General features: G+C 40.9%; 1 protein-coding gene across 2 annotated transcripts in view; it reads left to right on the forward strand.

The window, feature by feature from the left end:
• Positions 1-9,321: 9,321 nt before the first annotated feature.
• Positions 9,322-12,587, forward strand: part of BMP2K (BMP2 inducible kinase) — a 132,748-nt gene continuing 129,482 nt past the window's right edge. For both annotated transcript variants that reach the window (XM_081304259.1, XM_081304260.1), the window contains exon 1: positions 9,322-10,637. In XM_081304259.1, the coding sequence (XP_081160385.1) occupies positions 10,472-10,637 (166 nt within the window). In that variant the 5' untranslated portion in view covers positions 9,322-10,471. The remainder of the gene's footprint in view (positions 10,638-12,587) is intronic.

Here is a 12,587-nt window from a genome sequence, read left to right on the forward strand (position 1 = left end):
CTAGCATACATAAGACTCTTGGAATGGAGCCCCTCCTTTGAAAAAAAAAATTAATTCAAAGAGGCATTTCTCAAAATTGAGGCTCTTTGTTTGATTTAATAAGTATTTAACATCTATAATGTGTTAGCCTTGAGCTTTGTAGGAGAAGGAATTACTTAAAAATGTAAACCTTACATCATGTATTTTATTTGACAGTTAAGAATTATTTTTATAAAAAATATTTTTAGTTGTCAATGAAGTTTTTGCTTTATCTATCTATCTATCTATCTATCTATCTATCTATCTATCTATTTATATGTGGTCCTGAGGATCAAACCCAGGGCCTCACACATGCCAAGCAAGCACTCTACCACTGAGCCATAACCCCGGCCCAGTTAAGACTTCTATATAGTGATCAACTAAAGAATATTGTATGATAGGTTTTGTAAGTAGACAAAAAATTCTATGGATACATCTGAGAAATTGTGTATTATTATGAAGTGCAGAAGTTGGGAAAATCTTCTTGGAGGAGGTAAGTCAAGTCTGAATGCAGCATATTATCAAGAAGATGATGAGAAGGGAAAGATGGTGTTCATGAACAGGGAAAAAGAAAGAACAAAAAGGGTGAAAACAGTGAGATATTTTAGGTAATAGAAAGTTTCCTAGAGTAGATTTGTGGGTTTTGAACTGTAGAGACCAGGCTTTGTTTTCAGATTTGCTTCAAGTTTCAATCACTTTTTCTTTAAGAAATGGAGTCTTGCTGTATTGCACAGCTGACCTCAAACTCCTGGTTCTCAAGAAATCCTCCTGCCTCACTCAGCCTCTGGAGGCACATATATATATTATCACATACATATCATCATAGCACGTACATATCATCATGTCAAGCTTTCAAGTTTCAGAGTTTCTTGCTTAGCTTTATCTTTTTGTCACACTGTCTTGATTTTACGCCTTTTGCTTGAGTTTCTTACTCCAGAATCAGATTATCCTTACTTGTAGTTCCATATACTTGCCAGTTTCCCATTTCCTAGTCCTCTCCCACCCCAGCATTTCTTCTTCAGACTATCCTCAGAGATCAGGAAATCACCCAGATTTAAGTTGGGCAGTGCTTTTCAGATCCATAAATGTTTATTAAGCACATACTAGGGACAGGTCTGTAGAGATGGAGAAGCTGGGGTTTTTATATTCCAGAAGGTTTCAGCCAGGGTAAAAATTCCCTCCTATCCCAAATCTGCCTCATTTTTATTGTCCTCAATCACGATTGCTATTTAAAGTTTACCAAAATAGGAAGAAGAAAAAAAATAGCAAAAAACAAAAGAGAAGTACTAATGTGTGAGTCAGCTTTCTGTCACTGTGCAAAATACCTGAGACAAAGCAACTTAAAGTAGGAAAGGTTTATTTTGGCTCCTGGATGTATTGTCCCTTGGCCCTGCTGTTTTGGGGCCCATAGCAGCATAGTACATCATTACTAGAAGTATATATAAGGAGAGGCTGCTCACCTCCTTGTGGCCAGGAAGTACAGAGAGCAAGGTCCTAATATCCCCTTCGGGAACACACCCACAGTGACCTTACTTCCTTTCACTAAGTCCCACTTTCTAATAGTTGCACCACCTCTCAATAGTGCCACAGGCTGATGACCAACCTCTTAATATCAGGAGGCCATTTAAAATCCAAACCATTAACAACTAAAAAGACTAAAATTCATCAAAAATAAGAATGAGTAGATTACATTTGTGAAGCACCTGTGATGAAAGGGGAGCATGGTAAAGTTGTTAAGAGTCAAAGCTCTGTCACTTCAACTATACCTTTGAACAAAATGTTACAAGAAAAGAGAAAGGAAACTAACATTTCTTGATCACCGACTATGTGTCCAGCACAGTGATTATTTGTTTATTTGTTAAATTTATTTTATTGCAGTATTAGGAATTGAACCCAGGTGTGTTCCACTACTGAGTTATATACCCAGCCCTTTTAATTTTATTTTTTTCTTTTGAGGTTCTAAGTTGCTAAGCCTGGCCTTGAACTTATGATCCTCTTGCTACAGCATCCTGAGTTGCTTGGATTATAAGTGTGTGCCACTGTGCTAGTTAACATTTGTTATATGTTCTTGAATACTTATAGTTCATTCCACCTCCAGCCTCCACTTCAAAAAACAGAATACAAAATACCAGCAACATTACTGAAAATAAAAAGTAGAATGATTCTTCCTATTTTAAAGATGTCCAAAACTCAGGTATAGATAGGGTAAGCTTGAAGTTTCAGTTAGATCTGAGACTTGAATGTGGCTCAGCTACTCCCGCTCTACAACTTACTAGATTTTTGGCTAAGTCAGTCATTCATTTATTCAATATCCACTATATATCAAGCCTATTGCTAGACACTGAGTTTTAAGAAAACAATGTGACATGCTCCCTTTCTTTAGTAAAACTCTTATACTACAGTAGAGGAAGAAAGGCATGTAAGGAAACCCTTGTCACTGATAGGTGTAGTTCTGGAGGTCTGTAAAGTGTGGTGTAAAGTACAAATAGAATCTAGTTTATTTTAATGTGGGACTGGCAGATGGCAGAGGTCAAGAAAACTCTTAGAGGGGAGCTGGCCCTGGAGTTATACATAGTCTGATAGACCCAACCTGATCTTTTCTTAAAATTGGGATCCATCTCTCCACAAAGTCATGAAAAGGTAATTTCGGCTTTACTAGAAATTACTGCAAATTCTGAACCTGCTTGGAATGCCTGACCGTGCCTTGAACTCACCCATGCCTGGCTCTCTGACCAGATAGCAGCCCTCTCTGAAACTTTAGTGACGCCTCACAAATCTTGGCCTTCCCTGGCCAGATAACGACCTTCTCTGAGGCTCTAATGACCTTCATAAATTCTGATGTCGGGGCCAGCAAAAATGTAAACTACCATTAGTGTTATGCTCGTCAGAGTTCTGTTATCTGTAACCCCTCTTTGTGTAACTTCCCGGGCTATAAAGCTGGGCTGCAGGAAAGGTGCTGCTGCTGTCTTGTTCCCGAGGTTTTGGGTGGGAGAGGCAGCCCGGCCGGTCGAAATAATAAGCTTGCTTTAATTTGATTTTGATTAGAGTCAGTGGTCTTTTCTTGTGTCCTGGACTAGCAGTCTCCCACTGAGTCAGGTGACAGAAAAGACAAGCACTGGGTGCTGAAGCAGCTTGGTCAGAAATGAAAGTGGCTCAGGGCTGACAGGAATGATAGAGCTTGAAAGTTGGGGGTGATTTCACTTCCTTTGTAAGAGGATTAAAAAAGTGTCATATATAGAATGCTAAGCATATGCATGAGACATACTAGATGTTCCATAAATACATCTTTCTCCCCTTCCTCTTTGTTTTCTCCATTTGGTTATAACCACATGCTATACCACTGAGCCCACCCTGCCTTTTGTACTGTGGATTGAACCCAGGGTCCCACACATGCCAGGCAAGTATCTTACTTCTGAGCTACCTCGCTCCGTGATTTGTATCTTGTATGGATTCTTATTGTGAATTGATTTACACACAGACAAGCATTTCGTACATGTTCAATAAATAGTCTCTCACAGTTGGTAGAAGTCTGGGTAAAACAAGATGTAGATTTTGACCAACGATTAAAACAAAAGCTGAATTTAGATTCAATCCTTTCTTCCTCTCTGTCTCCTACAATAACTTGAATAGAATTTTTGCATATGTACATGTAAATATCATTGGTATGTAGAGATTCAGCACACTGGGTAGAATTCAAGATTTTTCCATGGGAGCTGCTCACTTGCTTCCAAATTCAGAAGAGCTGCTTTTCTGTCTCCAGAACTTTCTATGATCAGAACATAAATTATACTGCCAGAGATTTAAAGTCAGAATAATTCAACTTTAGGGCTCTTCATTTCTGTGCAGAGCTTATAGTCCTCTTTCTCCCTCCCAATCTCCTTCTCTCTGTATTATATAGTTGTGCACACTACTTGTATCCCTTCCCAAACAGTGGAAACTCAGAGGCCTTGATTTGAGATTTCACCTTATTCAGTTTCTCCTAGCTTCCCCCACTCCACAGTGCTTTGCCCGTCATGGATATGCAACAAATATTTGTTAAACAAATACCTGTCTGTTTTAGTTATCTTTTTCACTGCCATGAACAATAGAGGAGGAAAAGTTTATTTGGGGATTCATGGTTTCAGACAATAGATGATAGGCTCCATTCCTTGGGGCTCAGGTGAGATGCAACATCATGGTTGAAGAGTGTGGCAGAGGGAAGTGGCTCAAGAAGAAGAGAGAGAGAGAGCTCCTCTCAACAAAGATAAAATATGCACCCCCAAACCAGGGACCCACCTACTCAAACCACACCCTACCAGCCTATAGTTACCACCCAGTTAATTCCTGTCAGGAGATTAACTCAGTGACCAGGTTAAGGCTCTCATAATCCAGTCATTTCACCACTAAACCTTCTAGTATTGTATCACATATGAGCTTTCGGGGGACACCACATATCTAAAGTATAACCTGGCTAATTCAGAATTTAAATATAATCGCACTTCTATAGTAAACAAGATTATATTTAATTCCCTGAGCTATATAGCAGTATTCATATTGGATGAGTGGTTAGGGGGCTTTATCACCTCAGACTGTAATCATCTTGTTATTTGTTGAAAGGAGTTTGTATGATGTTGTGGTTAAGAGAATGAACCATAAAGCCATACTACCTGATTTTGAGCACTGTTACAAATCATAAGACATCAGGAATGTGACCTAATCTCTCTGTATATCAATATTCTCATCCATAAAGTAGGAGTAATGATAGAATCAATCTCATAGTGTTGTCATGAAGATTTATTGATTCAATATTTGTAAAACACTTTAGAATAATATTGGCACATTGCAAGTGCCCAACAGGAATTAGTGCTGATTTTTATATAAGGTACTAGCTCAACCATAGGAAGGAACCTCAATGCAAGGCTATTAAGAAAAATGAGGGCAGAAACATATCCAGGAATATGATTTCAATCCCACACTAGCACAAATACTTCTCTAGGTAAGAAGTTATTGCCTGTGATGAAGTGTGAGGAATGCTATAGACCTGGTGGCAGGACCTTCCTGCCCTGACCCCATTCAGCTGAGTGGGGATCAAAGTGCTTTTCTTGATGGTGAAGTTGCCTACTTCCTGCAGTGTTCTGAAAAACATGGTCAAAGTGGGGGGAAAAACTCTTTCTCAGAAACATTTAATGTCAAATGTGTTACTTTTTCTATTAAGGATATTTGTGGAGCTGGGCACGGAGGTGCACACCTGTAATCCCAGTGGCTCAGGAGGCTGAGACAGGAGGATTTCAAGTTCAAAGCCAGCCTCAGCAACTTAGTAAGGCCCTGAACAACTTAATGAGACCTTGTCTCAAAATAAAAAGGGCTAGGTATGTAGCTTATGGTAAAAAGCCCCTGGGTTCACTCCCTAGTTTAGAAAAAAAGAATATTTGTGAATTTTAAACTGTACTACTAGATTGATTTTTTTAGGTATATATAAATTTTTACAAGATGTAGTGATTATGTCAGTTTTAACAGAAGATTTCAATATTGGTGATTTTTGAAAAAACATTTCATTATGGAGATGTATATATTACTTAACTGGACTTTAGAACTTTATTATGATTGCAGCATTGGGGACTGAACTGAAGACCTGAAACAAGCACTTTACCACTGAACTACAGCCCCAGCCCTTTTTATTTTGAGACTGGGTATTACTAAATTGCTCAGGCTGTCCCTGACCTTGCAATCCTCGGATTACAGGTGTACACTATCATGCCAGGCAGAATTTTCTTTATTTTTGAAAAATGAAGATACAGATATTAAGTCTGTAGTAAATTATTCTCTTTTTTTGGTAAATTATTCTTAATAAAATACAAGCTAAGAGTAATAAAAGATGTATCACCAAAGGAAAATGTTGAGTTCAGTAAAAATAATGAAGCATTGGAAGAGATGACTTATAAAGGCAATTATGGCAATGAAATCAGCCTAGTGGGATAAGCATATTTTATTTGATCTGTGTCAGTCTTTCTTACTTTACATATTGTCTTTGAGAAGCATTCTAATGCAAAATAGATGAGGGTTAAAGTGACAGGAAGGGTTATAATTTTCCCATAGAAGACATAAATAACAATTCTCCCTTCCTTCATGGTCAAAATTCTTCCTGTGTAAGGATCTCTGAATAGTTTAGTTAGTTACAATGTTCTCTTGACTTTATCAGAATAGTGTAATGTGAAACCTTGCAATGTGAAACAATCTATTTTTAAAAGAGTCTTTGTTAGGTGGCTACTTCCCAACTATTTGAAAGTATTTCAAAGATTGAGATAGCTATAAAAAATTGAAATATAATTTCTTTTACCTTTGTGAAACAATTCTCTTTGTTTTGACTGTAAGTCACCTCAATGCCAATGTTTAAGATGAACAGAATCTACATTATCTTCACATTTTTCTCTGGAGATTTCATTTTTAAACAGCAAGTCAACTCAGGTATTTTTCTTTTTCTTTTTAAAAAAAAATATATATATATATATATATATATATATATATATATATATATATATATTTAGTTGTAGTTGGACACAATACCTTTATTTTATCTATTCATATGTGGTGCTGAGGATTGAACCTAGGGCCCTGCTCGTGCTAGGTGAGCGCTCAACTGCTGAGCCACAACTCCAGCCCCAAGTCGGGTATTTCATAGCCATGGTCTAATACAAATAAAATATGGGGCTCCTGGGTTGGTAAGCATGTAGAGGTGCTGGGAAGGTGGTGCGCCCCAGGAAGGAAGGGGGCCCCTAGGTATCCCCTCCTCCATGCTTTGCCTCTTCCATGTGGTTGTTCCTGAGTTGTATCCATTATAATAAACTAGTAAATTGAATATGACCTTGGATGTTGATGTAGCTAATAACCTCCACATCATTTTTGATGGATGAATGATCTCCTAATGTGGAAGTATCAAATCAAACCTGAAAGAGCACATTGATTCAGCTACACAGTTTTTGATGGTGTCATCTTGGTTCAACTCTGGCTACCACCACTGGGAGATGGGTGTAGGAACATGGAAAGAATGGGATCTGGGTATTTGCAAAAAAGCTCTTAACAACAACAAAGATAAAATTGTTGAAGAATATGCAATCTGAGCTGTAACTAAGAGAAATATAAAGTACTTCTCTACCACCACAATGCCTGAAACTGCTTTCTACATGAGTCCCACACACATATAGTAGGGATTTTCTTGAATATGGGAATTGGAAATATTTCCTTTTCAACATTAGTGGTGAACCCATGTCTTCATAGTCACCCAAATTTCAGCTTCAGAACTACTATATCCATTTTTTTTTTTTTTTTTTTTAGAGAGAGTGAGTCTTGCTATATTGCCCAGGTTAATCCTGAATTCCTGGGTTTAAACAATCCTCCTGACTTGTTTTCTTGAGTAGCTGGGATAATAGCTGTGCAGCACTACTTCCAGAACAAGAACAGTAGTTTATTACATATAAGAACTGCATGATTCAGTACAATGAAAGTCATTTTTATTTTTTGAGATAGGGTTTTGTTTTATTGCCTGGGCAGCCTTCAAACTTGAAATCCTCCTGCCTCAGCCTCCCAAAAGCTGGGATAATAGGCAGGTACTACTACAAAGTAATAAACCAGTAATTTTAAACCAGTAATTTTTCAGCATAGAATTGAGAAATCAATATATGCCTAAAACACTCTTTGAAACTATCTAAAAGACTAGAATTCTTAGAGCATGATTTTTCCTACTGACAATAGCCTGCCCTCAGTATTTCAATTTCTACAAATTGGTTTAAGAATACTCTTCTTAAGTCACACATTTACTAGGAGGATACAATCTGCCTGACAACAGCTATCAAGATCTTTTGGTAGTGCTTGTAAATGTTTTGCACTTTGGTTAGAAATATGGTAGTTTTGCTCTCTTATTGTATCTCTTTCTCTTTCACCAGACTGGCCTCAAGTGTAGCTGGGATTACAGGCTTGTGCAATTGCACCTGACAGCATTTTTGTGTTTTTAAGTAATATAATGTTACTGTTATAGAATATGTGTAGTTAAAATATTCTGCGAAGATCAGAGTATATTCAAGTTTCATCATGTTTGGTGACAAATCAAAGACCATATTGCTTGTTGTTGCTCATAGTTTTCAGAGGGTGCCTATAGCTTAAGCTTCAAAATCAAAAAACATTACATGGGCTCAAGGAAGTGATTTTCTTTACCATGACAATTGTGGTAAGTTGACACCCAAAATGATAATAAACTTTATTCTTGTGTTGTAATTAGGTGAACTTGCATTAGGTTCAAACTTTGCAGCCCCCCCCCCCCAATTGGAGGCTGACTCGGTTTTGAATTGCAAGAAGTAAATTTCTCCATTATTCTGCCTGAAAAACATAATTCAAATGTTGTAGGAATGAGACTCTACAGTGAATCCCCCTAGTAAGGAAAATGGTCAGTTTATTTCCAAGTGGAAATCCCCAATTGCCACATCATATCAATCATCTGACACATAATCTGACTTCCATTGAGCTGGAATGTATTTTAAAGGTCAGGTCTCTGGATGAAGAATTTTAGTTTAGTGGGTTATGGAGCAGAAATGCCTAAATCTGGAGCATAGCTTTACTGCTGGCAGAAATAGCTTCTCTTCAAATAGCAGAGAGGAAGAAAGAATGATTTTTAAGCTCCAAGTCTTTTTTGCATGAGCACATTTCCCTACGCTTTTGCCTGCAGTTCATTACGAAGTTGGACTAAGAAATGGGAAAATAACCATTTTAATCTTACTTTCATAAAAGATGCACACCAGAGTCCAGCAGACATAATTTATTTTTCCTATATTTTAAAATTTGGGAAATGCCACATTAGAATAAAAATTCCAGATTTTTGGCTTCTGTGAAGAAATTACAAACCCTGGGTATGGTGGTCGTTTCCTATGTGGAAAAGTAGGCTGGAGTTGAGAATCTGCTGCACTCTTTACACGTGCTCTACAATTTGCCATTCCTTACCACTGCCAAATGTCTTCCTTTCGCTCATTTTCATTTTTCCTGCTCTACTCTGCAGGGAAGAGACTCTTCAGTTTAATCAGGTTATTAAATTGATGAAACGGGTTTTTTTTTTTTTTGAAAGTAAATCTTTTTAAGGGGTGGGGGTGGGGCACCAATAGCTGCTTTTGCTTCGAAAGTCCTAAATATGCGGATCTTAAAAGATGTGATGACCTTTAACTACTTTTTCAGAATGGCCCAAAGCGTGGAACTGGGAGTCAACGGATGGTCCCCGCTATCTCTAGGCAGCTGGGTGACCTTGGGCGACTCCGTTAAGCTCTCTCAGCAAAAGGTGATAAATGGGTCTGCCTAAATATTTGTTTTGAATACCCCACAAGGTTGTTGCACCGCACAAAACGAGATTTTAAAAGTAGTTCTAAGTAATTTATAAGTTACAAAATGCTTCCTAGCGCAAGCGTCCGCTGCAGTGCGACAACACCGCGGCTTCAGAAGTTGCGTTACTAGAATTCACTCCAGTTTCCAATGATCCCACCTCCCACGCTCAGGTGGGCGAGCGGAAGAAGCTTCAGGTCTTCAGGGTATTAGGTTTGGAAAACTGTCTTAAGAAATAAAGCAAGAAGTTCCTTGGAGAGGGTAAAGTTGTGGGCTGCATTTTTAGGACCCCCAAAGTGACATACTGACGCCGGGCTGAATTCACAGCCCCGTCGCAGAGCCAGCGGGGGAACCAGTCCCTGGGCCATCTCTCTGCTTGGAGTATGGCCTCACAGACCAGGCCCAAACCCTCCCGGCGCGACCCAAAACCGGGACCCCGGACTTCGCTCTCACCCCCAACCCCCACAATCACGTCCCCGGTTCCTCCTCCACGTGACAAGAGCCGGAACCGTCACTTCCGGCGGCGCGGTAGCGCGCCTGCGCGGGGCGCCCGGGCTCTGTGAGCGGTTGTCAGCAGCGCTGTGCCACCAACGGCTGCGAGTGGCGGGCGGGACGGGTTGGGTTGGGCGGCGGCAGCGCGGCAGGCTGCGGTCCTAAGGGTGTGCAGAGCGCGGTCCAGCCCACTGCCCTGAGCGGCCGGCCGCCCCGCCCCTTCCCTCTCCCTCCCTCCTTCGCTCCCTCCTCCCGGGCTTGCGCTCGGGCATTCCGTGAGGCGGCGGAGGCGCCGGGGGCGCTCGCGGAGGCGTCGTCCTCGCCCCAGCGCTCGGGCCCGCCCCCCTGTGCCCCGCCCTGTCTCCGCCCTCCCCACCGCCCTCTGCGGGAGCCGGGCAGCTGCAGCGGAGCCGCGGAGCCGCGGAGCGGGCGGCGGGCGGGAGCTGTGCGCTCGCGGCGCGCGGAATGTGAGGCTTGGCGGCCCGCAGCACGCTCGGACGCTCGGACGCTCGGACGGGCGAAGGGCGGCGACCCCTCGCGGACGCCCGGCGCGCTCCGGGCCGGGGACTCGCCCTCTCGCTCGCCCTTGCGCTTTCCCCGTGCCCTCCAGCGCGCTAGCAGGACCATGAAGAAGTTCTCTCGGATGCCCAAGTCGGAGGGAAGCGGCGGCGGCGGAGCAGCGGGTGGCGGGGCGGCCGGGGCCGGCTGCGGCTCTGGCGGCTCGTCCGTGGGTGTCCGGGTGTTCTCAGTCGGCCGCTACCAGGTCACCCTGGAGGAGTCGCTGGCTGAAGGTACGGGCGCCCGGGAAGGCTCGGGCAGGCAGGTGAGGGAGGGCTGGGGCGTGGCGGTGGCTTCCCGGGTCCTCACCCTCTCGACCCACTCTTCTTCCCTGTTGTGCCTCTTCTGCTGGGCCAAGAGGGCTCCTAGAGAGTAACTCGGGCTTTCGTTCTTAAGAACAGCGAGAAAAGCCGCTGGCAGCTCTTTAGGGCGCCGTTCTTTCATTACTAGTTTAAATCGTTTTCTGTTTTTCTTGACGTGAGGAAATAAATACAAGACGTCCTAGCAAATGATGTGGTGTCATGATTGGGCCAGTGACTCATTGAGGGTCAGATCGAGCAGGATTGAGGCTCTGCTTTGCCAGCTATGGCTCAGGCGGGTGTCATGCGTTGGCCTCTTCATCGGAGCTTCCACCCGCGATGCAGGGCACAGGACCCTGCAGCCCCTGGTTGAGCCTGGGATTTGCTTCTGCTCAGTCATCAGTTGAAAAACTATACACACATGCAGTGTCTGTTGATACTCTGTCCCAAATTTAGTTAAGAGGTGGCTTTGGGGAGCAGGTAAACTTGAAGCCTATTATCTTTGTTCTTTAGAATCTTCTACATCGGGCAAGGTACTTTTCCTGCCCTCCCAGTGTGACTTTTTTGGTAGGTTAACTTTCACTCTTGGAGTTTTATGGTGAATCCTTCATTATCTATAACTAGTTAGGACAAAGGTAGAAGTCTAGTTATAGAAAAAGTTTACACTGTTTTAAAAAAAGAAATCTAGTTTTGTATTTCTGGTATAAATGGCTTGTAGAAAATACTTTCTCTTTTTTATTGCATGCTTTGTTGACCTTGAACTTTTAATTGCAAAATGATACTACAAAATAAATGCTTAAAAATTCATAAGAAATAATTTCTGTCAGTAAATGGCCCTTTTAAGTTCTAAGATTAAGAGAAAAGAAATCTGAAAAAGTAGTTTTGGTTCTGGGAGACTTACTAGAGTTAGACCTTGATGTAGTTTGAAAACAGTAGATTGAGATTTCACTTCTATTTTTTGATATGCCATAAACAAGAGTATATTAGTGCAAGAGAAAACACTTAAGATTTTTATCTATAAAATATTCTAGGCAGAAAGAAATATGGAATTATTCAGGGGTGAATGTCATTATTTTGTAAGTCATTGCTAAAAATAATAAACCTAGCCGAGTCTTGAAGAGGTGGTAGGAGGAGTATCCTTAGCTTCTCTAAAGAATAAGTATATGGTGACTGGTTTTGATATATTTACTATGCTGTAAAATTTCCTAGCTTTTTATTACACATGAATTTCAGGTGTTGGTTTAGATTGGGATTTACATCCCAATTTAAGAACACATGGCCATGAACTCAGTGTCATACTTCTGTCTTTGAGTTGTTTTAATATTTAATTAAAATGTAGCTTGAGTATTGTTACAGTCACTTCCTCTTCTAAATCCCAGACAGTTCTTTTATTTAGTATGTAGAAAGTATTGACGTTTCTGTTTGTAACTTTTATCACTGCTCTAAGCATATCCTGTCCCATTTTCAATTAAAATATGTAGTTTTGAAAAATGAAAACAAAAATAACTTTCAAAAGGAGAGTTTCATTTACCTACAAAAACAAACAAAAACCTTTTCAAGCACTAATGTCATTGTTAAGAATGTTCCACTGAATTTTATTATAAATTTGTCATTACTCATTTTGAAAAATGAGTAATCAAATGCTAGAGGGAAGCAAGGGTTAAAGATACCCTTTTGGAAGAGGAACTTCCCCAGCTCACACCTCAGCTCCTGGGATCCTGCATTAAGTCTTCCCTAAAAGAGAGCCAAGGCTTAGGCTTTTTTCCCTTGTGTATTTCTTATCTCTCTAGCCACATCCAACTGAAATTATGAGTATTCAGTTTACTTTTGATCCGGATGGGTTTGTTCTTACTTCACATGCTTAATATCTCCTCTCCATTCCAA

This window comes from Spermophilus citellus (assembly GCF_964194105.1).
Source record: "Spermophilus citellus genome assembly, chromosome: 8".
NCBI lineage: Eukaryota > Metazoa > Chordata > Mammalia > Rodentia > Sciuridae > Spermophilus > Spermophilus citellus.